The 26,439-nt window shown below is 37.0% G+C and overlaps 1 protein-coding gene across 1 annotated transcript in view; it reads left to right on the forward strand.

Moving 5' to 3' along the window:
- The first annotated feature begins 391 nt into the window (after positions 1-391).
- Positions 392-26,439, forward strand: part of NUP205 (nucleoporin 205) — a 45,457-nt gene continuing 19,409 nt past the window's right edge. Inside the window, exons 1-22 of the mRNA XM_063396204.1 lie at positions 392-548; positions 3,562-3,704; positions 4,681-4,852; positions 5,792-5,936; positions 6,781-6,940; positions 8,108-8,336; positions 8,492-8,656; positions 9,409-9,584; positions 11,748-11,864; positions 13,022-13,159; positions 14,220-14,370; positions 15,126-15,331; positions 16,734-16,916; positions 17,556-17,606; positions 18,187-18,396; positions 19,151-19,250; positions 20,764-20,901; positions 21,131-21,320; positions 21,995-22,115; positions 22,617-22,698; positions 23,130-23,294; positions 25,420-25,544. Of these exons, the coding sequence (XP_063252274.1) occupies positions 521-548; positions 3,562-3,704; positions 4,681-4,852; positions 5,792-5,936; positions 6,781-6,940; positions 8,108-8,336; positions 8,492-8,656; positions 9,409-9,584; positions 11,748-11,864; positions 13,022-13,159; positions 14,220-14,370; positions 15,126-15,331; positions 16,734-16,916; positions 17,556-17,606; positions 18,187-18,396; positions 19,151-19,250; positions 20,764-20,901; positions 21,131-21,320; positions 21,995-22,115; positions 22,617-22,698; positions 23,130-23,294; positions 25,420-25,544 (3,195 nt within the window). The 5' untranslated portion in view covers positions 392-520. The remainder of the gene's footprint in view (positions 549-3,561; positions 3,705-4,680; positions 4,853-5,791; positions 5,937-6,780; positions 6,941-8,107; positions 8,337-8,491; positions 8,657-9,408; positions 9,585-11,747; positions 11,865-13,021; positions 13,160-14,219; positions 14,371-15,125; positions 15,332-16,733; positions 16,917-17,555; positions 17,607-18,186; positions 18,397-19,150; positions 19,251-20,763; positions 20,902-21,130; positions 21,321-21,994; positions 22,116-22,616; positions 22,699-23,129; positions 23,295-25,419; positions 25,545-26,439) is intronic.

Raw genomic sequence — 26,439 nt, forward strand, 5'->3', positions numbered from 1 at the left:
ATAAATGTATCTCCTAGTGCATCGGCTGAATTCAGGGATCTAGACATATTCCGTGGAAACGGCTTATAGGACAGGGCTTGGAAGGAAAGACTCACTTGAGCCTGGCACGGAAAGGAAAAGGAAAACTGAACAGCACGGGATCGATGTGTTATTTACATCAGAGGAGCGAAGGCAGGACTGCAGAAGCCCGGCGCTCTCCCCTTCCCGCAGCCGCCTCGAGGGAGTACGAAGCCGACTGGCACGACGAACCATTAACCTGCAACTACAGCTCCCATCAGCCCGGGCGCAGGCCTGCCCCGCTCCCGCCGGAGCCGCCGGCGCGGACGAGGCCGCTCCGTGCCTGTCCCGCGGTGCGCTGTCCCGCGGCAGCAGGGGCAGGGCCGAGGGGCGCCCAGCCCGGCCCGGCCCGGCCCGGCCCTGCCCGGCCCTGCCCTGCCGGCGCTGCCCCGCGGCCCGGCGGGCTGGGTTGGCCGGGCCTTTCTCGGGCGCCGGCGCCGCGACGCGCCTCCCTCTCGCCAAGATGGCGGCTCCGTTGGCGGTAAATTCGGGTAAGAACAATCTGAGCCTGGGGCTGTGGCTTCTCCTCCGTCTCTCCCCGCGGTCGTCCTGCTCCCCGGCCGCCGCCAGCCCTGTGCCTCTCCTCCGCGCCCGCGGAACCGGGGGCGGCCGCCCTGGGCAGGCCGGGCGTGGCGAGGCGGCGAGGCCCGGGCGGGCTGCGGGGCGCCCGGTGCGGGACGCGGTGTGCGGGCAGGGGCTGGGCTCCCGTGCGGCGGTGCCGGGCTCGGGCCGCGCAGAGCTGCCTGGCGAGGGAGCTCCGCGGTCGGAGCTGCCGCCGTGCCTGGCTGGTCCTGGCGGGGAGTCGCGTCAGGCAGCCAAGGCCTCCTTGTTTAGAGAGGACTGTGGTAACTCGGTGTACACGTGGTTGTGTATCACTTCGCTATTACACTTATCTCCTAATGCTGTGTTGTGTAGGACGCAAAAGAGAAACATATGCAGAATTTTGCCCTGCTTTCTATGTATAGTGGCATTCAATAGAGAAAACAAGGGCCCTATTCCTCTTTAGCCTTCCTTTTGTAAGACTGAACCAGGTCAGTTCTTTCAGCCTCTCGTCCATCCTATTCTGTGGCTCACTATTTCAGTGTCTATCTCTGAGGAGCCCAAAACTATACACAGTATGGGAGTAAAGGACTCTGAGATGCCTAAATAATCGCTTACGTGCATCTGCAGGCTACAGCTGTTCGTACAGCCTGGAGCCTGTGAGCAGCCTTTGCCAGGAGTGTGTGCTGCTGACTGGTGTTGAGCTTCCTGTGTGCCGGGACACTCGGGTGTTTGTCTGCAAAGCTGTTCTCCAGCAGCTCCCTTGGTCTCCAGCCCGTGCAGTGATTCTGTGCTGGGTGTAAGATGTCGCATTTACTCTTGTTGAGCTTCATTAGGTTAACAGAAGGAGAATGAGGACCTTGTGAAAAACAGTTGTCACTGGAATATAGGTCAAGTGGTCTGTAAATAAGGTTTTGTATATCAATAGTGACAGTTAATAATCATTATTAATTCTAGCTAATAGAACTGAAACCTCCATTCCTGTGGCAATCAAGGAACAAATTTTACAGAGAAGATTTTTTGATCTCACAGAATGGATTGCATCCCTGTAGCCTCACAGAAAAGCAGTAATAAAGCAAAGACTCTTCATAAAAAAACTATTGCTTAGTTGAAGTGAAAATTGAAGTAGTTCAAATAAGACTATTTTATGAATTACATGGCAAAAGAGTCTACAGCCTTTTAATTAAAAAAAACTAGGGGAAGAAGGAGTTTTCTACAGGAAATATGAGAAAAAATAAAAGGAGATGTTGCACTAGAGCTAATGCAGATTTTGCCTTAGGTTATAGTATATTGTTTGTGGGAAGAGGCATATCATAGTTGAGTCTGTCACTTGGCAGAAGGTTCAGGCATGTAAGTGTCAGCTGCTACTGTTGCCAAGAGAAGCAACTCAGCCTGTCCTTCCTTGCTGTCCCTGATGGGATGGTCAGTCTTTGTAAAACTAATAATAATTGAACAGCTTAAGTGGGAAAAAGTCAGCATGGTTGCTAAAGTTCAACCTCTTCTTATCCCAAGTGCCTGTTCCTTTCTCTGCAATCTTTGTGCCATTACAGAGCAAACTGTGTTATACATGTAGTCCTGCTAAAAATAAACTCCTTTTTGGATTAGATTTTGGTTAGAGGAGTTAGATCCTTAATTTGTTCTAATTCCCTACTGTACGTGTGTTTGGGCTGTGCGAAGCAATTAGGTGGCAGGGACAAGAGCAAACAAACGGGCCAGAGAAGTAGTTGAACAGCTTTTGGCAGGCACTGGGGTTTGCTGCTGGTGTTTGTTGGACTTGGTAATGTAGTAAGAGTGAAAAGACAGTTTCAAGTGGAAATAAATCTCTGAACTTGGAAGTTATGTGGGATGGCCTGTTACAGCTGAGTGTGAAATTATGCATCCAGTAGAAGCTATTTCTATGAAGGGGTAACATTGTACGAGTTAAAACACTGATGCTCAGAAAAGGCAAATTTGTCCCTTTTTTACAGGTTGCCGAGACACAGCCGAGACACAGCCGTACTGGCACTGTTAAATGTGTTGTCTCAATTATTTGTAAATTGGCATGGAGCTACTCAGCATGAATGGCTTCACCATTTAAGTGTACAGACTTTACCATTTAAGTATGGCAGTCTTTGATCTGACCTTCTAGAAGTACTGTGAAGCTTAGGAGATTTGCGTTTTGATTGTTGGGAGGGATATCAGTTTTAATGTGAGTAATCAAAGGAGTTTGTGCTCTCTCAACAGAGAATGTTTCTCTCTGATTAGTGAGGCAGGATTTTACATCCCTTCCAGATTACTAGTTTAGTAATCTAACACACTGGTTCATCTCTGACAATTAGGAGCAATAAGGGTGATTTAAATAGCTTGCTTTTGCTTAAACTGCTTTTTGGTGTTCCCAACTTGCTTACTTAAGTAGTAATCTTTGGAAATGATTGAAACCATTTTTCTTTAGCCATCTGCTGTAAGGCAAGAGTATTGTATATTTTGATTTGATGGGTTGTTTAGCTGATAGTGAAGGTAGTTCTTTTCCAGTGTGTTCTGCAGAAGTGGTAGTCACAGTCCTGGAGGGACTTAAAAGACATGTACATGTGACACCTGGGCACATGGTTTAGTGGAGGACCTTGCAGTGCCAGATTAAGGCTTAAACTCAATGACCTTAAAGGTCTTTTCCAACCTAATACCTGTATTGTAAGTATTCTTGTAAGATGACTTTCAGCACTAGAATTTAGGTGTGTACATCATCTTTTTTGGTTCTTTACTTCCCTAAATGCAATTAAATTTTATATCAGACCATTGTTGGGTTTTTTTGTGGGTTTTTTGTGCCTTAGGAAAGGAAAGTATACTTTTCTTCACAAATGTAGAAGTATACTGACATGCCATGAGTAACAGTAAACTAAAAAAGAATTTACTTACTGAAAACAATATATAAATAATTTGGTTTTGCCTTTCTCTATTTCAAATACATTGGTTTATCTCCTCTTTTAGCTGCAAGCTTGTGGGGTCCATATAAGGACATATGGCAGACTGTAATGAATGCCATTTGGAAAAGGCAACCTGAAGCTGTTCATCGTCTAGATCAAGTTTTAAAGAAGCACAAATCTGACTTCATTTCTCTCTTCAGAAATCCGGTACTGGACTAATGCTCTCTTATATTGTCTTACATGCCACTGTAGACCCTGACCATTCTTTTCATGTGAAATTTTTACAGTACATAACATGGATGTGTTATACAGTCTTGTTCTGCTGTAAGAATGCAAATAGTATTAAGTGGGAAAAAATAATACATACATATTACTTTGTATCTTCTACAGGATATTTTTATCTATGGTGTACTTAGATTTGAGTGCTATTTTGAAAGTTATAGTAAATGTATTTGATGATCCATCGGTCATGTGTTAACTTTTTTTGTTACTCTTGTGTGTCTGAAACGAAGCACAAAGCTATTTTGTCTGGTTTTGCTCCTGTTTCAGCCAGAGTAACAAACATGCAAAACAGGTGAACACATGAAATTAAAAAATACAGAATGTGTCTTATGTGGAATGTCACATAATGTGAAAAAAACTCCCCATTTTTGGCTGGTGTATCATAAGGTAGTAACAAGAAATATATCTTTTTTCAGTGGTGTTATTTCTCCAGTAGTAGATGGCTTGTTTAAACTGATAGGTCAGAAAAATTAACAGTCAGGTATAGAGTTTCATCAGTATATTTTCGCACCTCAGTTTAATGGAAAAAGAATGATGTAGAGAATAGTTAGGAGTAACACAACAGTTCTGATGAACAACCCAAATGTTTTTCACCGAGTTGATACCAATTCCTGTTGAGAATGTTGTCAAAGTTTACTTTCAACCACTAGTATTTTGAGTAAACTAAATTTCAGCACTGATTGTATAAGATTATTTTTTTACGTTCCCACAAAGAGACCATTGCTGTCCAAGCATTTTTAGGATGCCTTTACTATCACTATTTAAAAACACTGCCTTTGTTTTTATGATGACAGCCTAACCTGACAGAACTGTATTTGTGAGGAAGGATTAATGTGTAGAGCTTTATTCAGTATTTGATCTTGCCATTTTAAATAACTTCCGATGCTTGTTTCTCTTGCAGCCAAAAAATGTTCAGCAGCATGAGAAAATTCAGAAAGCAAGCACAGAAGGAGTTGCTATCCAGGGTCAGCAGGGAACTAGGCTTTTGCCAGAGCAGCTCATCAGAGAAGCCTTTATCCTCAGTGACCTCTTTGATATTGGAGAGCTGGCAGCTGTTGAGCTCCTTCTAGCTGGTGAGAAGGGAAAATATTTAAGATTTGGAGAAATACAGCTTAAACAGGGCCTTCTTATTTAAGTGTACATTTAAGGTGAATGCATGATGGAGTGAAAGCCTTAGCTTCCTAACACAGAATGTTCTTAAAAAGAAATTCTCACTGTAATGTCATATGATAGCAGTGTTCTGAACCCTAATGTTTGTAGTCTCAGCTGTTGCAAAGGGAGGAATATTCTGAGGAGGTTTTATAATGTATTTTCTGTATCATTTGATTTAAACATAATTAAAACATGATTGAGAATTTTTTCATTAAGCAGTGTAATACTGTACTGATTCTTCAAATTATGTGTTAGTTGTACATTGCTGTATGACTCTGTAATCTAATAACGGATGAACAAGATAAGTATTCTGGAGAGTGACTCATTCTTTGTTGTAGAAGATTGATTTTAGAACCATTAAGTTAAAATTGTTAGTTGTTATTACTAGCTACTGTTCATTAACTTGAAAACTTTCTTAAGGAAGTAGATTGCAAATTTGTCACCATTGGAAAGCCATCTTCAATTCATTCTCACTTTCTATTTTGAGCTTGAATGTTCAATATAATTTCAGATAGAAAATTTAATTTTGAATAAAAGATATTTCAATGATTATCATCTTGAATTGGTTATTAAGATGGGTACATATCAGTGGCAAATACCATTTGGACTAGGATATTTATGGACTAGCACATAAAAAACCTTTTGTGTATTTTCATAGTTGAATATTAATTTTACCAAGAGCACTCAAAATAGCTGGGATTTCTTTTAAGTGTCTGAAACAAATCAAAGCGGTAGTGTACAGCCACAGTTACTTTGAATGCGATATTTGTATTTCAATTAGAAATGCAAAGATATAGAGCTGTTATCAAGGTGTTGTGTTCAGCTTTTTTTGGCTATTTCTGTGCATTTTCATTCACTAGGAGAACACCAGCAGCCTCATTTTCCTGGCCTTACAAGAGGTCTAGTGGCGGTTCTGTTGTACTGGGATGGAAAAAGATGCATTGCCAATTCACTGCGAGCCCTCATCCAGTCACGCCAAGGCAAGACATGGACACTGGAACTCAGGTCTGTATCAGGGCGATAAGCTGATCAAAGCTCTTTGTTTTGACTGCTTTTAGAACTAATTAGACTAAAGGGAGTATGTATAGTCTCAAATTGGCTTTTTTCTCATAACCTGGTGCAGCTGCTTTCATGTTTGTTTCTTAAGCATAATCATTTTTTGCACATATTTTTGTTGGATTATAGGGACATATATTTTACTTTCAGTTCTTTCATGCTACTTCATCTTTTGGCAGTATTTTACTCCGGACACTCTCCCAGTCACTGTTGCTCTAACTAGTGGTGATTGCTCAGTATTTGAGAACCCTGCTGTGTTCTGACTTTCTGTGTACTGTAAAAGGAAACTGTTCTCCTGAAAAGGAATGTACTGACTACTGGTGAACATTATATGCTAATATTTTTTGCCTTGAAAAAGAAAGTAGTGCACACTACTTGCTTCCAAGTTGGCTAGAGAAAGATGAAAAAATGTGTTCTAGTGTAGATATAAATTCTGAGTGCATTCTAGTTGCATTTACTAGTAAGAAAAAGCCTGTGAGGTTGTGAGTTATGTGCATCTTGTATATAATACTTTTTCTTTTAATAGAAATCTTAACTAGCTGATCCCTGTTGTATTCTCATATTCCATTTTCTTGAACCTTCAGCTACCTAAAGACTCTGTATCGATTCAGCATAATGTTTTGAGAGGGTAATACTTACTGATTAGGGATGCACATTTAGTTGCTCTCTGTATATAATTTATTAGTATGGGTTTTTTTGTCATCAAATACATTTAATGGGATTCATTATTTTAGACATGTTTGTGACTGGAAAACTATGATTAATTGTTTAATTTATATTCTTTCTGTTATAGTCAAGAGTTAATTTCTATGACAACACGCTTTACAAATGACTTAATGGAGCAGGGTTTGACCCAGAAGATCCTTACACTTCTGTCTCAGATTGATTTGAACAATGAGTTTGATAAACTCCAGAGAGAGCGAGGATTGGGCAGTGAGAAACATCGCAAAGAGGTAAAATTCACCAAGCGTGGATATTCTTCTGTGTTACTGAACACATTAGAATGGAGTTAGACTGCTAAGAGTGCTTTACGTTTTCACAAAGTTTGCTACTGTCTGAGATTACTGTTACTGCTCCACAGCTTGTGCAATATCAGTGTGGGACTCCCATTGCTTCCTACATTTCCGTTTTGCTGTTGCTCCCAGATGCTAGGACATGCCTTATTTTTAGTGAAGAATTTTATCAGTAAAAATCTAAGCCTAATATTTACACTGTGTGTAAATATCTTCTTTTTTTTAATTCTGAAGTCTGTATTTTAAATTATCAGCACTACCATTATCCTCACTATTGACATAAGAAAAGTGAACTAATTCACACATTATTAAAACAGATTGAAACCAAGTTGAGTCAGGTGAATAATTCTCATAATAATCTAATTGTGTTAATATGAACAGAAGCATTTCTAACAGTCAAGTGAAAATTGCTTGAAAATACATTGTCATCTTTGTAATTCTTGAACTTAATTGACACTGTGATTAACTGCAGCATAATTTTTCTAGCAGGAAGATTTTAAACATTATTGTTCAATTTTTGAACTCCTTTCTAATGGGTGATCTGCCTAAAAATCATTCTTTGTAATAATAAATCAGTTTATTTTCCACTGAATAAAGAACTAGTCTTACAATTTTGCAATGAATCTAGAAACTGTGGAAAGCATATCTTCCTCATTTATCTTAAATTACCTTAATTTACCTTAGTTTCACTTTGAGATTCATTTTTTGGGGCAAGGAGAAGGCTGATTGTATCTGGGGTAACTGCCAGTGCAGTTGTGTAATTAGAGACAGGGAATGTGACTTCTGTGTGATACATTTGCAGCTGCATAAATTCTATGTAGATTGATGTCTCCTGTCCTTGACAGGGATGCTGGTTTGTGTGTAGTCATACTCCTAAGTATCTACTCACGTCTCTCATGAATACACGGGAATGTAAATGCAATTAACAAGCAGAAGTGTTATTTTGTTGTTTAGCAAATAAACTGAACATTTTCTGTAGCTGCTGTCTTAGAGTGATTTTAGTTCAAGCCAGTCATCATGACTGACTGAGAAGGACAAGTTGAACATGTTACCAGAATAGGTGTATTCACTGGATTGGTTTTCTGTTTGTTTCTTTGTCTTGTAAAGGTTTCTGATCTCATTAAAGAATGCCGACAGTCCTTAGCTGAAAGTCTCTTTGTCTGGACCTGTCAGTCGCCCCTGAATAAGGATGACACTCTAATCCTCATAAGTTACCTGGAAAAGGTGACAGTGGAAGCCGATGGCTCGTTGGATGGCGTGAACTTGTCTCTTCTCATGGCTCTCCTTTACTGCTTTGATGTCAGCTTTCTGGAACAAGGGGCAGAGGATCGTGAAGGTAATGCTGGCAGCTTTCCCAGAGGTTACCTTGTACAGATGGATAAATTGTCACTTAAGCAATTCTGTTATTGATCAGGAACAAATTGGCAGGATATGCATATGCTTTTTCACATTTGTTTACTGACTATTGGTTTTGTGTTTTTGTTGTTGAAGACCTGATGCACCGGCTCCCTCTGCTAGCAGAAAGACAGTACATAGCAACGATCCACACTCGGCTTCAGGAGTCTCAGCCCTGGAAATTACCAGGCCTGCAAGCTACTGTTAGATTAGCCTGGGCACTGACATTGCGAGGAATATCCCAATTCTCTGATGTGACAGGTAAATTACTCTAAAGTTCAGTTGCTGTACGTTAGTATTCGGAGCTTGCAAGTGGTGAAAGTCAAAGGATTTATTACCTTTCTGAAGTGTTGTTATTTACCTTTGTGATAAAATTACTATTAACACTTCCTTGAAACCTTTTCTGTGTGAATTTGGTTGTAGTGAATTGAATTGCTCTGAAATGTACACAGATGTAGAAGTAATTATTTACTAGACAGTAATAGTGTCTAGTAAATTGAAGTGAAAGAAATTTTAATGTACTGGAAAATTCAAGGATTTTGTTTTCAGCTTTAATATAATTTCAATGCTTGAATACAGAAGAGATTCTTGATTGTTTTTTTACATCTGTAGATGTTAGACCTCAGTATGTTGAGATGATGAATCTGTTAATAATTTTCTTTTTCGTCTCCAAACCTTACAAATGTTCTAGCTTTCTATGTCAAAATCGAGAATAGTCCAAAATATCTCATAAAGAAAATTCAAACATTATAATTAATGTTTGATTAAGGTTGATTTGTGATTTTTGGTTGACTGCCTTAGATTTTTTGGGGTAAATAGATATGTACTGTAACATTTATTGAAACAGAAAGTTGAGGTCATCATCTGCCATTAATTTCTATTTTTTTCAGTATAATTCTCCTGTACAGTATTAAAAACAGACTTGATAGAAGCATGGACAATTACATGTCAGCTGTGTATCCTGAAATATATTTGTTATTTACTTCTTCCCCTCTTGTGATTTTGTTGCCCAGCTCTAGCAGAATTCACTGAGGCAGATGAGGCAATGGCAGAGCTAGCGATTGCTGATTATGTTTTCCTATTCCTGACTGAATCTGTTGTGGCATCTGAGAATTTCTACCAGGAGGAATTTTACATTCGCAAAATCCATAATCTTGTCACAGACTTCCTTGCACTCATGCCAATGAAAGTAAGTTGTTTGTGTGAATAGCACTTTTTGAAAAATGTGGGCATCTCTTCTATGTTTCTATTAGGTGGACGAGGTAGCAAAGAGATTCAGACATAATGCTCAGCTTGAGGTCGTGTGCTTCAGAAAGCTTGTTCACTTCATACAAGCCATAATGTTTGTTTTCCACACTGAAGTAGAATGTTGTAGCAATGGGGAACAAAGGCGTACACCCCCTTGTGCATGCAAAGGTAATCACTTTATTGTAGAGGTTAGCCCCCTTTTATACCTTAATGTCAACCAGACAAAACCCAAACGTAACAGAAGGAGAGCACCCATTGGCTGGCTCAGCTGCAGTGTGCTGTCCATGAGCCATAATTATCTCTCACCCTCCAACTGAGCTCCAACTGTCCAGCCTGCAGCTGTGCCTTCCTACAGGGAAATCCTACAGAATGTTTCTGGTAAACATCAGCTTTAATAACTTTAACAATTATAACCCCATATCCTACAAAATGTGTTTTTAAAAACACTTCAGTGTGGTGAGATTTGCAAAACAAGCTTTTATGGTGGTAGTAGTGTTTGTTTTATATTATCAAAATTTAAATGGATATTGAAATCCTTTTCAGGTTGGTAGGGTTTGTTTTGTTTTTGTTTTTTTCCTTTGGCTTAGACTTCCAGTTGCTTATAGCTAGTGCCTGAAGATGGAGAGGTGTTCATTACAAGCAGGATTTTGTAATACAGGATATAAGACCAAATCAGACCATTGGTTTTTATTCTACTTTGACATAAGCCAGTACCAGTTATTTCACAGGAAATCTTTAGTATGCAATTGAGGTATAGCCTACAAGGCAACTTTCTCTCTTAACTGCTGATAGGTAACGGTTGGCTTATGTCCTCAACTATTTATACTAAATCTCAAATTTTAGGTAAAAAGAAGTGTCTGTTTTGCAGGATCTTTGTTTTGCTTTGTGTATCTGTATAACCTTTGTTCAGTTTTACTTAAATCTCTAAGTCAGCATTTACTTAATTCTTCTGCATAGTTTTAGCATATATGCTGCTTGCCAGTGATGATTTAGATAAATCTTTTGGTTGATTGCATTATATTTGTTCAGGACTTGATAATTTGCTTTAGGACCTCAAATAATTCATTATTTAACTTATCAACATTCAGTTGTGGGGGTTTTTTTTGTTCAGTTAGTATGCTGATTTAGCTAGTTTGCTTTGACCCTTTCCACAGTTACTTCTAGTTTTTAATAATTTTTTCTTGTTATTATTGTTTTAAAACTATTTTTTCCCAGTTATTTTGCTGCTCATTGAGTTTTGCCCATTGAAATATGTTATAGACCACGAACTAGTCTCTACTGAGTGTCAACATGTTTTATTTCTTTATGTGTTGAATTGGTTGTTTACTTCTGTTTTTTGTTCTTCAGTGTCTCCTTAATATTTAACAAGGCTTTTAATCTCATGTCTGTTTGCTTTCTATAAGACACTGTTGGGGTCACATGTCAAAAGCTTTTTGAATTTAAAATTAAATGTCAGCTGTTTTTTGTTTAGTAATTAGCTTTTTCAACACAAAGAAGTTTAGGATGCTGATTAAATGGCTACTTTTTTTTAAAAAAATGGCTGCTGTTCTTCTTGTGCCTCTCTCGTTTATCCTGTGGTATTTATTGACATGTGATAATACTTCTGGCTGAGACAGAGTAACTCCAAAGTTGCATCAGTTCAGAACTTTCAAGTCATAAAGTAGCTGCAAGTAGATGTAGTCTTGAAAGTGAAGAAAGGTGTACCCCAGAGATCTATATACAGGAATCCATATTTTACATTCATGTTTGCATTTGCGTTACATGTTTCTTTTCACTCCTTGTGAATTATGGTGTAACATTCTTTGAAACGAAGGTGTCTAGCTTTTAAATTAAAAAGAGGAAAAGCATCCACCTTTTTGAGCCAAACCAAAGTATCTGGTGCAGGCAGTTAGGAAGAACTCTCATGATATAAGTTCAGGGCTTTTGCTATGTACTTACTTTGCATGGCTTTGGCAGTAAGCGATTGACTTTGAGTGCAAGCTCTTGTGGGGGAGAGAGGACTTAGTTTTAATAGGCCATACAGACAATTCCTTTATTTCTGTTTTACTTCATTCTTAACTAAATACAGACCACTGTTTCTTTTTCCACTACTATGATCCTGTAGGTGAAACAGCTGAGAAATCGTGCTGATGAAGATGCTCGCATGATCCACATGAGTATTCAGATGGGTAATGATCCACCTATTTCCCTTCGGAGAGATCTGGAGCATTTAATGCTTCTAGTAAGCCTTATTTTCTTGTAAATTACTGTGACGAATAATGATTGTGACTTTCATTTGTTATCTGAAAACCTGTATCTGAATGATACCATATGGTGCTGGATCCTTTCCTTTTGGGATGAATTTTTTTTTTCCTTAAGTACAGACACTTTTCTATAATTTTTCATATAACGGAATTAATTTATTGCCTTGGTTTCTGACGTTAATGTCATGTTTTTTATCTATTTTTAGTAAGCAAATACTGCATTGTTTCTTATGTTACCCCACTGTTGACAATTACTCTGATAAATAATTGAAATGTTTAAATAATTCTTATGTGTTGATATATTTGTAATGAGAGTTTTGGAAAACTGTTTTATATTTGTTGTAGAGTAGGCTCGGTAAGATTCCATCAAGGCTGATGGAATACAAATTCACTTCTTTCAGTAGAGTTTTGACCTTAAGTGTACATTTAAAAGAAAGATTTCCTGTCATATTTTTAATAAAATAAAACAAAAATGGAAATAAAAATAATTATATTTGTTTAAATATTAGCTATTAAGGTTAATTAACTGCACTTTCAGAAAAATCCATGTTGAAAAACAGATTGGCATATTGAACTGAGGTGTTTTATATTTTCTGGAAATTTCAAAACTTGTGTTACTCATCTTTTCCAAAGATGGTCCTTTAGGTTATAGACATTAGCAGGAAAATTTGTGGTGAAATGCTTTCTTAAGCAGCTCAGATAGATACAGTAAACTTAAATGAAGAACTAGAAATAAAAATTTGCTCTGAGAAATTTGTATGTTCAGATAGCAGGTAAGATTTCTGGTTATGATACCGGCTAACTTGTAAAATTAGTATATTTTAATGTAAGCATATGGTTGTTTAAGGAGAAATGACACTGGTTTTTTATAGCAGTGATCTATTCCATAATAATCAGATAGAAAATTATTGAATTTTCACTGATGTGTGCATTTTGAATTTCACTGGTGTTGTGGTTCCAATAATGTTATTTAGAAGCTGTAATTTTCAGAAAGTTTTAAGAACTAGAACACCAGCCATGTGATGCTTTTTCTCTCAGATGTGTTTAGCTAATCTAGAAGCAGTGCTTATTCTTGAAGTAATTGTTTTTTCTTCCTGGAGTTGATACTTTTCTAGCATCTTCCTTTTTCTGACAGATCGCTGAGCTGTATAGGAAAGACCCCTTTAATCTGGAGCTTGCCCATGAGTACTGGTGTCCATCGGAGCCCCTGCAGACATCCACCATCATGGGCTCCTACCTTGGAGTAGCTCACCAGCGACCCCCTCAGCGCCAGGTTAGCTAGATTTTCTTGAGTAATTACTAGTAACTTGAAACCAAAGTAACAAAAAACCCTCAAGCAACAATTTTTTGGTGTCCTTATTATAGATAGACTCTAAGAAGACCTTTACCTTTTTTTTCAATGACTGATTTACATGTGTCCTGCTCTCTGCATGGCATGGTTGTGGTTGCTTGCCCTAAAATGTGCTACTGCCAGCCATTCATGGTTGTCAATAAACTTAGCAAGAAAGAGTACTAACAAACTTCTATGAAAGTGTTGTTTAGGTTTGATTTCTTACAGTTGTTCAATAGATTCTGATAGTTCTTGTGTTTTTTGTCTGATGACTTCTATATGCCTTTTTCATGTAACTAAGAAGTTAGATTCCTTAACAATAATTAAAAAACCCTTTATTAACTGCAGTTGATAGTATTTTAGGGATAAAATGTCCTAAGATTTTTTTAATTATTTGAAATCAAAAATTATAGTCCATAAGAGACAGAGCTTAAAATTAGAATGAAGAAACAATCTAAGCAGATAATGCAGACATTCCAAAAACTCTAGATGCCTGAGGTTCTGTCACCTCTCAATGCTTCTTGAAGTACTATGCAGTGCTAGGCAAAACCTTGTACGAGACAAATCAGACATGTCTCAAGACCCACCCAGAATATCGGCAACTTAAATTAGGGCCAGGTGCAATCTGCAAACAGCCTGATATGACCCTGAAAGGAACCACTATGTGTGTGAGTCACTGTTCAGGTATGTGACACCCACATTCAATTCTTCACTTGCACTATGAAATATGCTGATAATACTCCTGTGGAACTTTTGGGAGCTGAAGTAAATTTTACCACTAGAAATACAGAATTGGGCAGTTGGTATATTTTGCAGTCACATGAGTTATTTTGTTTAGTTTCTCTTTCTAACATGTCTCATTGAATAGGCCAGTCTACAAAGGAATTTGTCTACCCCACCCTGATTACATTAGGATTTGTTTTCTGACTTTTACTGCCTAATGTTTTCCTGTAATACTCAGATTTACCTTTTTTTTTTCAACACTGATCTTTATTTGTTCTAGGTTGTCTTGTCAAAGTTTGTTAGGCAAATGGGAGATCTACTTCCTTCTACAATTTACATCCCATACTTGAAAATGCTGCGGGGACTGGCTAGTGGACCTCAGTGTGCTCATTACTGCTTTAGTTTGCTAAAAGTCAATGGCAGTAGTCATGGTAAGAGAAGTGACACTTCAGCTCTTTCTCAACTCCCATTTCCTTTGATAAGTGTGAAGACTTACTTGAGATGAATTGTGGCCTCATACTTTTAACATTTAATTATTAGTACAAGGATGAAGTTGGAAGGCTTTACTGGAAACTAATCTGAAAAACAACCTGACAGATAAGTAGATGTCTGAACATCTTAGCAAGTAATTCATCTAGTGAAATAATACTTTTTTTTAAAAAAAGCCCTGGTGTCTTAACACCATAAGAAATGTAGAATGTCAGTGTTGCTTATTGTAAAACAAAAAATGAGTAATTCCTTTCAACTTAGCTGTATTTACAAAATATACAATGTAGCTTTTGTGAGCTTTGTTTAGAAGCACTTTGTTCATTTAGATTTTTTTGATACATGAAATGTATTAGCACTTTCTCAAGAGACGCTGGTGAGTCCTGTGTTTTGCATTCATTTTGCAAATTCATTGGTCAAATTATTAAAACCCCTACTTCGAAGATACAAATAATGCTGCAAAGATTCCAATTCATAAAACAGAAAACTTATTTATACTAGTTCTTCTTATTAGCAACTTTCTGTCTCAAAAAAACCATAAACAAGCAAAAATCCCCAAACCTAAACGATTAATTTTGGATACAATAACTTTACCTTTTCCTTTTGATAAGAAAGTTTTCCTTTTAGTTTTAGCTACCCTACTTTTCACACTGTGAAAGAGTAGAAAGAAAATCTTGTCACCTGTTTGTCATTTTTCTAGCGGAAAACATCCAAGGAGCAGGTGGCAGTCCTGTCTCCTGGGAGCATTTCTTCCACTCTTTGATGCTTTATCATGAGCATTTAAGGAAAGACTTGCCAAGTGCAGACAGTGTCCAGTACCGTCACCTGCCTCTACGAGGCATCACACAGAAAGAACAGGATGGATTAATTGCATTTTTACAGCTGACCACTGTTATAGTCAATTGGGTAAGTAACCTTTTATTTGGTTTTCTTTGTTAATACTTCTTTTTCCTTGCAAATCATCATCATTCAGCTCTGAAGTTCTCCTTGACCAAAAAAGTATGTAAGGAAAATTTATCTAGCAGTTGTCATTTTATTAGTGAACTCCAAAAGTATGGGACACATCAGGAATAACTATAATGACCAAAAACCGAAGGTGTAGGTGAAGCAGAAAGAGTTTCCTGTGTTGATATTTCTTGTTGGTATTGTCTTGCCTCCTTCACTCTGGTGGTAGTAATGGAGATGCCTTTCAGAAGTGAGGTATAATCACAATAAATCACTACGAAGCAGGAAAGTTCTTTGCCTTTATTTATGAGCTTGAAAAAGCAAAAGTTATAGTTGACTTCAAAAGGAAGTGGTAGAAATTTGACAAGGAAAGTGATCAGCTGTGAAACTTGCCTCCAGGGTTATGATTTAAAATGTCCCTAAACCAAGGGTGTAAAATGTTTTGAATTAGTTGACTGTAAGAGAATTCCAGGAGAATGAAATTGCAGTGCATAGTTTTGTATTATGAATTGTCTGTATAATCTGATTTGTTTAGAATTCTGCTCTTAAGTACCCATCAGACTTTGCAGCCTAAAAGTTCTGTGATATAGTGGGATAGCCTTGGTTTTGCTGACACAAATACAAGACAGAATGAAACTGAATATGTTTTTTAAAAATCATCTTTGGTGGTAATGACAATGGGGTGATCCTGTTTGAGGTGTAATTCAGTATTAGATATGCATGGAAAAAAGGGAGCTCTTAAAATTAATATTTCATAGTATCATCAAATCATAATCTGGGATGAAGATAAATTTGTTCTGAGGATGCAGGGAATTGCCGTTTGATGAGGCTAGAGGCTTGTTCCTGTCCAGTGGTTCATCTCAGAGCCTCTAGTGAGCTTATGTGAGTGACGATCCTGTTCTCAGACTAGAACAAATTGATACCAGTTCTTAGCACACGTCCAAATGCAGTGTGGGTTCATAGAAATATATTGAGATAGGAATATATGGAATGTATGTAATAGAAATACTAATAAAAGTCCCTCTACCCCTGCTTGAAGAAGTTGCTACAGTGTAAGTACTTAAAGACTAATTCCATGAATGAGTGTCTACTAAAAAAAAGTGGGTTGTTATAAGAAACTTGTATTCTCCAAATAATTTTTCTGTGTGGATAGGCACAATTTTAGTACTTGTAAGTCTTTATGCCCGGGTTTTTGTTTAACTAAAATGGTTTGCTTTGGAATTGTCTACTATTCTTTTGTTGTTTTGCGTATCTTCAAGTACAAAACAGAGTCTTTGGTACTGAACTGTGAATTAGTGATTGTCAAACATGAAAAACCTTCAAAGTAATAATCTGCAGTTCTGTTTTCTGTTGTACTCTGTAGAGTGAGAATGCTCGCTTGGCTCTTTGTGAGCACCCTCAGTGGACACCAGTAGTGGTCATCCTGGGACTCCTGCAGTGCAGCATTCCTCCTATTTTGAAAGCCGAGCTATTAGAAACCCTTACTGCTTTTGGAAGATCTCCTGAAATAGCTGCTTCACTTTGGCAGTCTCTGGAATATACACAGGTATCTTAGGATTTTCAAATGCTTGGAACTGTAGCATCCTAGTTTGTTGAAACTGCCAGTGGTATATTCAAAATAGTATTGCATTTCCTCCTAAATTTTCTTTTTGCCATCGTTGAATACAATTTTTTTCACATAGTTAATGCTTTGGAACAATTTTGAAAATTATAGTATCTCCTCAGAGATGTCATTGGCTCTGCTTATTTTACATCAATACAGGTTTCCTAACAGTCCTGTTTGAACTGTAATTGCTGCCTTATTTTTAGTTGCTAATAAGAGACCCTGATAATAATGACATCATTGTTGCTTCCTAATTCATGATATTTCTTAAAATACACTATAGGAAAAGATAATGAAGGAAATGTCTTTCCCCTACCCAATATAAGATAAAAATCATTAATGTGAAAATGTGATGCGGATCTTGGAGAATGTAAAGCTGGAAACATACAAGAGTCAAACATAATCCAGCCTCTCAGACAGAAAAATCTTGGCTTTTTATCCTTTAAAAGGATTTAGAAAACCTCTTGTTAGATCTAAAATGTGATGAGTATCTTTATTTTTACTCCTGATAAAAATGATGAAGAAGCACTTCGATTATGTGAAATGTGTTGGTCTGTTTTCATTTCTCTTTCTGTTTTGAAGATATTACAAACTGTGAGAAGTCCAGGCCAGAGACAAGCAATTGGTATTGAGGTAAGAGAGTCTCTGTATCTAGGCAGCCTCTCTGATCATCTGTATATGCATTTGGAAAGCACTTGGAGAGGCTGCCTCTTCTGCTGTGTCTATGAGAAACTTCTAATAGAAGCTGTTGTTTCACTGCTTTGAAATTACTTTCAAGCCTGCTTGTAATTTCTGGAAAATTTTATTTGTTTTTGCATCTAGTTTGGCTTCATACTAGTTACAGAGCAGCATCTAAACCCTCAAATTCCTCATGAGCACTTCTTGCTAAGATTTTCCTAAGTTGGACTCACTTTTGTTACATCTTGGTACAGCTAACTCTGCTTCTAACAACAGTGGTAAATAAAAGCAAAATAGGTAAATGTTGAGGCATATCTTCTAGTAGCTCAGAAAGCAATGAGTTGCTGAACTGAAATAACAGCACTGATGCTTTGCTGCTTTTGCTGGTTGTGTTGTACTGTAGACAGAAATGCTGCTAAGCTGATTCACTGTGAAGTAATCCACAGATGATGCTATTATATTATTTCTAACATGTTTCTTCCTTCCCCAAAATCTGTGATTTGTCTCCTTCTCTTTTTGCTGTCCTCGTGGGAAGGTTGAATTGAATGAGATTGAGTCCCGATGTGAGGAATATCCTTTAACTCGTGCCTTCTGTCGACTCATCAGCACACTAGTGGAGAGTTCATTCCCAGCTAACTTGGGAGCAGGTCTCCGCCCTCCAGGCTTTGATCCCTATCTCCAGTTCCTCAGGGATTCTGTGTTTCTCCGATTTCGCACCAGGGCTTACCGGAGAGCTGCTGAAAAAGTAATTTTCATTTGAAAATACTGTTTTTCTTAGGATATAGTTGTTGACGTGGCTTAGATCTGTTTGAGAAAGCTGTGCAAGTTTGATGCAGCAAAAGTAACCTAGAGCACTTGAAGGTGTTTTGATTCTGTAAACAGGTGATATTTCAACTCATGGGTAGTCATATACTTCTAAGGAGCCTGTATAAAGTACTTTTAAGAAAAGAAGTTTGTATTCCTAAATTTCAACTTGCTGTACAGGACTCTGCAAGTCTACTACATGGCTAATGACTTCAGAACATAAGATGCTCCAATCCACAAGTCAGATTTATTCTTTTCTGTTTTTCCTCAGAAAATACTTCTGACTTGCTGAACCAAGGAACCTGGCTTTTTTATTTTTACAATACTTCTGGATGAAAGCACATGCTAAGCTATATCCTGGAAGTTGGCTATTTTTGATCTATTCTTAGCTGGATACCTAATAAAAACTATTTATTCCTTGCAGTTACAATATCCTAATATGTATAATAGAGTTTAAAACAGGTAATAAATCTGTTTCAGTGTTCCCTTTCACTTCAGAAAGAAAGCTTGGGCCTTCAAATGTTTTGACATGACAAAGTATAGTGTTGTTGGCATGACTATCTAATTTTTAAGTACTAGCCATGATTCTGATCCAGTACATCACTGCACTGTGTGTTGTGTTCTTTGTCATCTTGGCCTTATTGCTTCAGTATCAGTCTTTAACTGTGTATGATTTGTTTTCTCATTATCTGCAGTGGGAAGTAGCTGAGGTAGTTCTGGAAGTGTTTTACAAATTATTGCGGGACTACGAACCTCAGCTTGAAGACTTTGTGGACCAATATGTGGAGTTACAAGGTTAACTTGTTTATTTGTTCACTGACAAACAGAACTGTAGCTTGTTTTATTCTGTTGCCTCTATCTTGGGATCTTGTTTAATATTGCAAATAAGCTGGTGGAAAGCTAGACTAAGACTTTAAAATAGGAAGATGTTAAAAAATTTTGCGTGTAGTATCGAGATCTGCATTGGTGACTCAGTAGGTCTTCATGTACACTATTTTCTACTTCCCTGTCTCTGCTAGGAGGATAACTTCTGTCTGTTTCATTTTTGATTTTGTTGAAGAGCAACATTTGATACTTGAACAGCACCTTGGTTTTGACTTGTTCCTCTGAACTTCTTTTATCTATATCTAAATCACCACTGTTTGTAGGGTTAATTTAAAGGCATCATTCTATTTGAGATAACCTTTACTATCAATATTATTGATATATGAATTACTGAAATTGTGGAATTGTGACTTAAGTAATTTAATTCTGAACAACTATTTTGTAAAAGGCCAAAGTAGATTACAGTTGCCTCATTATAGAAAACCTAAGGCTTATTTGGGCCCAAATTGTTTTTTTCTTGAAACAAAGTTTCTTATCATGAATTTCATAGAGATGCCTGTGGATTTTCTTGTAGCACTGCTGTGAGAACCACTTTTTAATTGAAAACAGCTTTAGAGTTGGAAGGCCTCTGTGCCTTCACACTTTGACAAAGACTACTTGGCAGCATAACTAGCTCAGAGAATTTGTTAGCTTCTTCCTGTTCTCAGCTAATCCTTCAACTTGTATGATTATGTGTGGGTTCCATGAGATGTTGGAGAAGTGGGTTAATCTCGTTTTGAGCAGATGTGTTTTTCGAACAGATTCAGTGTGTGGCTCCACAGTGGCATGGCTTGTCTGTTAGTATGTGGTGGAGTGGCACACACAGAATGAATGGAAGAAGGCATTTTTGAAGCTGGTGCCAAAAGAAACTGTACCCTTGTTCTCACTTGCGTGTTAAAAAAGATTCTTACTGTTTTCGTGCTTTTATCTACCACAGTTTATGAAGAGCCTAGATAAATTAGAAGTATTAGTCTTCTCCTTTTCTTTCATATCATGAAGGTCTTTGAATTTTAGGCTAGTTTCATTTTTGTATACATTGTTACAACAGTTGTGGGAGTTTATCCCTACACTGTGAGGATCAGGGGTTCAGTGGACATTCTCTTTGACTTCTAGAAATGCTTTTTCCCCTCATTCAGCATCTTCATGCAGGTTTGGGGGAGGGGAGATGTAAACTTTTACCAGGTTTTTTTTGGTCAAATCTGCTTGTGATTAAATTTGCAATTGTGCTACTAGATACTGAAAGTAATGGTAATTGCCTCTACAGATCTTCCCAAACTTTTAAAATTTCCTCAATGGCTTCTATGTAAAGAAAATCTCTGAAGACTTTGTACAGAGGATGTTGCTTAGAATCATGGGGGCTGTTATGTTTTGTAGTTTATGCTGACTTGAGTAATAGAAGGGGATTTTATCAGAAGTTACATATTTTTACTCCTTCTGTCTTTAGGAGAAGAAATAATAGCATATAAACCACCTGGATTCAATTTGATGTATCATCTGTTGAATGAGTCCCCAATGCTGGAACTCTGCCTTAGTTTGCTAGAAGAAGGGGTTAAACAGCTTGATACTTATGCTCCATTTCCTGGTATGTGCCTAGAACTCAATTTTCACGTGAAGTTAAATGTATAGTAAGTAGGATTCAAAGCTAACATTGCATCTCTGTAAATTGATGTTGTATCTCTTGCATATAAAAATCATATTTTGTGGGAAATTGACAGGTTTTTTTTCTTGGTGCAAGGCTTGATAAATGACATTTATGAATGTAGTCTATTTAGCTGCTCCTTTGTATTTCTCATGTTCTTTGTGCACTGCAGGGAAGAAGCATTTAGAGAAAGCTGTACAATATTGCCTTGCACTTCTAAACTTAACCCTCCAGAAGGAGAATATTTTTATGGATCTGTTGCGGGAGAGCCACCTTTCCCTTATTGTCACACCACTGGAGCAGCTGCTTCAAGGAATCAATCCTCGCACTAAAAAGGCAGATCATGTGGTGAATATCGCTAGGTATGTACAAAGTACTGAGAAGGGAGGAGTTTTGGAGGCACAGAAGTGTTTGGATCCTGGATCCTTTCATTGGTTTCACTAGCCAATGCTTCTGTTTACAAAGAGCATCTCACAGGTTTTTTGGTGAGGGGAGATGTCTTCACAGGTGGTATAATCTGATATTGTCTAGAGTAAAAATTGGGATCTGTATTTATAGTTTTTCTCTCTGAATTTTCCCCCTCTCATGATTTCTTCCTGTCTGCCTTATGTTCAATGATTCCTGTGCATATAATTTCATTTTGCCCCAGACTCTGGTTTGTCACAGTGTGGGAAAGATAAATGAATTTCGTTGTTGGCCATGTTTTACAGTATTGTCCATTATTCACTGTATTAAATGCCTGCAAGAGTTGTTTTAACTTAAACAGCAGTGTTTAATGTAGATTTTGGATAAAACGCATGATAAAAATTCCAGGAAAGATTATTATCCCTACTCAACATACTCAGCTCTCCCATTGGACGAGCATTCAGTGTTTCCTATAGAGTGAAATTCTGTTTGAAGCTTTAATATTATCTTATGTAATTTGATTTGTAAATGTTTTAGTTCTAAATATTGTTTAATTTCTTATCCATGCATTACCATCTTGAAAAAGTTAAATTCTCAACAATTTCATTGCCATAATCTTGTGTCTCTGAAGGTATCTTTACCATGGAAACAGCAATCCTGAACTAGCTTTTGAAAGTGCCAAGATTTTGTGCTGTATTTCTGATAATTCCAACATCCAGATAAAACTAGTTGGTGATTTCACACATGATGAGGTAAGTATCTGTTTCTTTGAATGTGGAAAGAGAAACTGATGGAGAAATACTGTGGCTTCATAATGTTCCTTTAAAGGATAGGTTTCTAGGTCAACTACATTAAAACTGTATTTTGTTTTTTATGTACTCACATAAATGTGTCTTTTACTGTGGCATTGGAAAAACAATTACTTCATTAATTAAAAAAACCAAAATCGTGCCTATTTTCAAGAAGAAAAAGGGCAATATTCTTTGAGATAGGAAGATCTTTCTGTGACTTTATAGTCTTCAATTTGTGAGAATAATTTAGCGTGTGTAACAACAGTAGATTTTTTTTTCTGTTCAATGGCTAATTGCTAACCTGTTCTTAGAACAGCTGTGAGTCCAAACTCTTGCTTATTAAGTAGGTTGTGTAATTTTTGTCTAGAAGTTCTGTCAACTTACATGAAGGGAATTATGAAAGTATTTGGTTTAGTACTCTTAAAATTATCTTCATTTCCATCCTTCCATTGTTGAACACAGAGTGTTAGCCAGAAGCTGATGGCTGGATTTGTGGAATGTTTAGACAATGAAGATGCAGAAGAATTAATTAATCCAGATGAGGGTATGTAAAAGGCTTCTTAAAATGGCTTAAACAGTTGTCTTTTGCATGGAATGAAATTAATGAAACAGGTGTAAAAAGTGCTTTTAAGTCAGGAAACAATCTTCCTCTGTCTTCTGTGGAATTGAACCTTTAACAGAAGGAAAAGCACCAATGTTTTGTTAAAGTATGTTCACAGTATGATGAGCCAACTCCAAACTCAGTCTGTTTTCAGAAGACAAGTATTTAACATTGCTTTGGATATATTATTTACAGCTGCATTAACAGTAGTTTGGAATTTTGTTCTTGTATCTCTTTGCAGTAGTATAAGTTGATCCCTCAGCATTCTTGTATTTAACTTGAAGGCACTGAAGATTATTCTATTAGATAGGTTTTTTACTTCATTAGTCACCATATCTGCTTTTTCTCCTTTTTCTTTTGTCTTTCTAATCAAGAGCTGGACCTGGAAAAGAAGCGGGCACAAATACATCATGAAACAAGGATCCATATTCTGAATCTCCTTATCACCTCTCTTGAGTGCAGTCCTCCCAGCCTAGCTCTGTATCTCTTGGGATTTGAACTAAAGAAACCTGTCAGTACCACAAATTTGCAAGATCCAGGTATGAAGAGGAGAGCTTGATCTGCCATTTAATCAGTTATGTTATCAACACTGGGAATGTTTATTGGGAAATTCTTGGGGAAAACCAATCCCTTTTCAGTTTAAGAATAAAACAACACACCTTGTTCAAGTCCTCAAAAGCTACATGAAAAGATGTATTAATACTCAAATGCAGTATTTAAAGAACTTTAGGATGTGATTCTTTGTCTAAGTTGGATTTTGGAACAAACATGAAATTAGAATTGTAGGGGAAAATGATAAGTCAGATGTGATATTTAATATAGCACAGTTGTGTCGCTAGTACAAAGAAGTTGATTTGCTGATCCAAGTAGTACCTACATATGACAACATGTGAACCTACAAAAGGGACTGTCACTTTGAACTAGTTCTACTTCTTGGCTACTGTTCTGCCCTTCCTCAAACTCCTGTTTAAAATTATTTCTAGGAAAGAAAACCAATTTTGTTTTTTAATGTTGTGGAAGAAAACCTTTTAGAACATGTGGAGTTTCATTCTAGTGCTAGGAATATATAAATATATTAATATTTATATAATATATAAATTAATATTATATTTATATGTAATAACATTTGTATAATATATATAATTTATATATAGATGACAATGCAAACTTTAGAAATATCACTTCTGCTGCTTTAAAGTTGAATTGGTAAGAATAATAGTGTGTTACTATGTGTCTTGTTTGCCTCCTTAGTTTCTAATTTTTATTTTACAAAAAGAGACTGAGCAAGTCCAGCAGAGATAGTCAGGGAGCTGGATTACTCAGCCTGTAAGAATCTGAGGGAAGTCTGGAAGAGAGAAGGGCTTTGAGGGGACCTAATAGAAATCTTCGAACACCTGCAAAGACATAAATGACAGGATAAAACCAGACTTTTCAGAGGAGTGTGGCAGGAAGATGAGAGGCAGTGGACATAAAATGAAACAAAAGAGGCTCAGTTTGGGTATAGGAGAAATTTTTTCACCAGAAGACAGTGAAGCAGGTTGGCTACAGAGGTCATGAAGTCTTCATGTTTGGAAGTTTCCAAGACCCAACTGTCTAAAGCCATGAACAATGGTCTGATATCATAGCTAGCAGTAGTTTGGTGTTGAGATGTCATGGTGTCCCAGTCTGAAATACAAAGTTATTTCTATACTATTTTAAAGGATCTTTTATATAAACAAGTTTGAACAAACATTCAGTAATTTGATTTTAGTTTTTTGAGAACAATATTTTTTATTAATTTTGGGTTTGTATTGGATGCTATGGCCCAGCAGTTTTTAGTTCTTCATATTCTATATGAAAAGTAGATAGGACCTGAATTTTATTTCTTCAGATATTGTGAAATTCAGTAGCTACACAACACAGGTAACTGATCTGCACCCACACAATTTTACAGGGTGTCATATGTTAGGTCAGTTATGAGGAAATATGTCTCAAAGGTGTGAGAGATCTTGCCCACGTCTTTCAATTATCTTGTTAATAATGGGAAGAAATAATGACCGTAAGACATTTACCTCAAGATAATAATCTCCTGATAAAGCATAAATTATACATGTTCCAACAGAGAAGATTGTTTCCCCTATAAGAACTCTGGTTATTGATGTTTTTAGTGCTTCAGGACCTCTTTCTGTGTTGATTAAAGAATTAATTGGCTAAAGGAAGAATGCAAAAAGAATTTTGACTTCATATTCCCTTCATATTCCCATAGGGAATATTCCCTATTCCCTCCCCTTGATTGCAGTGTCAGGTGCCTTTAGGACAATTAGTCATATAATACCTGTATTTGTAAAATAAGACAGGAATTTTTAAAGATGTTCTTTGAAATTGTCAAATGGCTTTTCCTTTAAAAGTGTAAAAGCAAGAATTCAAATTGATTTACTAGCATCTCAAAATCCTACAGACTAACTATAAATATTTTCATTAGATTTTTTCTGAAACGTGATTCCTTCTTTGATTTTAAATAATAGTGATAAAACTTTGCCAGATGATTTTGCTGCAGCTCTGTGGAGCAGTGTAGTGTAGCACAGGGTATCTGAACAATTTAGGTTCTGTATTTCTGTGTACTTGACCTATATTGGCTATAGAAGAAAGTAAGATCAAGAATGTCAAGTTATTTTCTCTTTTCAGGTGTCTTGGGTTGCCCACGGACTTGCCTTCATGCTATTTTGAACATACTGGAGAAGGGTACTGAAACAAGGAATGGACCTACAGCAGTTCGGGAATCTCCCCATCTTGCAGAACTCTGTTACCAGGTATTCTGCATCTTTTCTGTTGGCATATACTGAAAGCAGGCTAAATAAAATTAGCTACTTCTTGGCTGGTGAACACAGATGGTTGATGACTCTGATAACAGTTTCATTTTTAAAATGAATATGTCAGGGTTTTATATACATTGAACTCTTTCTATTTTACCTTCTGTTTAAAAAAATATCTTGTAACATCACAGAAGTTAAAGAATCTGCATTATGTCAGAAACCTGAAATTAGGACATACTTATAAAACTAAACCAAAATATTTTTGATCAGACTTCAAGTCCATTGCAACATATGCCACCTTTTAATTTTTTTTTTTTTTTTTAATTTTGGAAGTGTAAAATGACAGCAAATAACATGAAATTCCAACTAAGCCAGTGAAATTCTCTGCTTTATTCTGTAGCCATGAGAGAATGTACGTATGTGTGGCTGAGAGGGTCAGCTGAGGGAGACAGCTGAGTTAGATGTGTGAGGTAGCTGGTGCTTGCACTTAGATCATAGAAACATATAATTACATACTTGTATGATGTTGAAAATGTGTGGGCTCTAGAAAGGATTTTAAATATTATTAAAAGCAAAAGGCAATTCTGTGGAAGCAGGGAAAATTTATTACATTTCCTGTCTTGGTGGACATGCAGACAGAAAGAGACTCATTTTTAAGTGTGTTGAACAAAGAGGCTTATCTACTGTCATGCTGTGAACAAATACCCATTGTAGTCATCCACATGCTGATAGTCCTTTTATATCATAATGTAATATCTGTTACAAATAATATGTTCAACTTTGAAGAAAATTGATGGAAAACTTACTGTAAATACTGGTAATATTTGAGCAGTTGAACAGTATTGTGCATCTTTTGATTTGGTGGTCGGGTTGTTTTTCAAATAAATGCCAT

Source organism: Prinia subflava, chromosome 4 (genome assembly GCF_021018805.1).
Source record: "Prinia subflava isolate CZ2003 ecotype Zambia chromosome 4, Cam_Psub_1.2, whole genome shotgun sequence".
Lineage (NCBI taxonomy): Eukaryota > Metazoa > Chordata > Aves > Passeriformes > Cisticolidae > Prinia > Prinia subflava.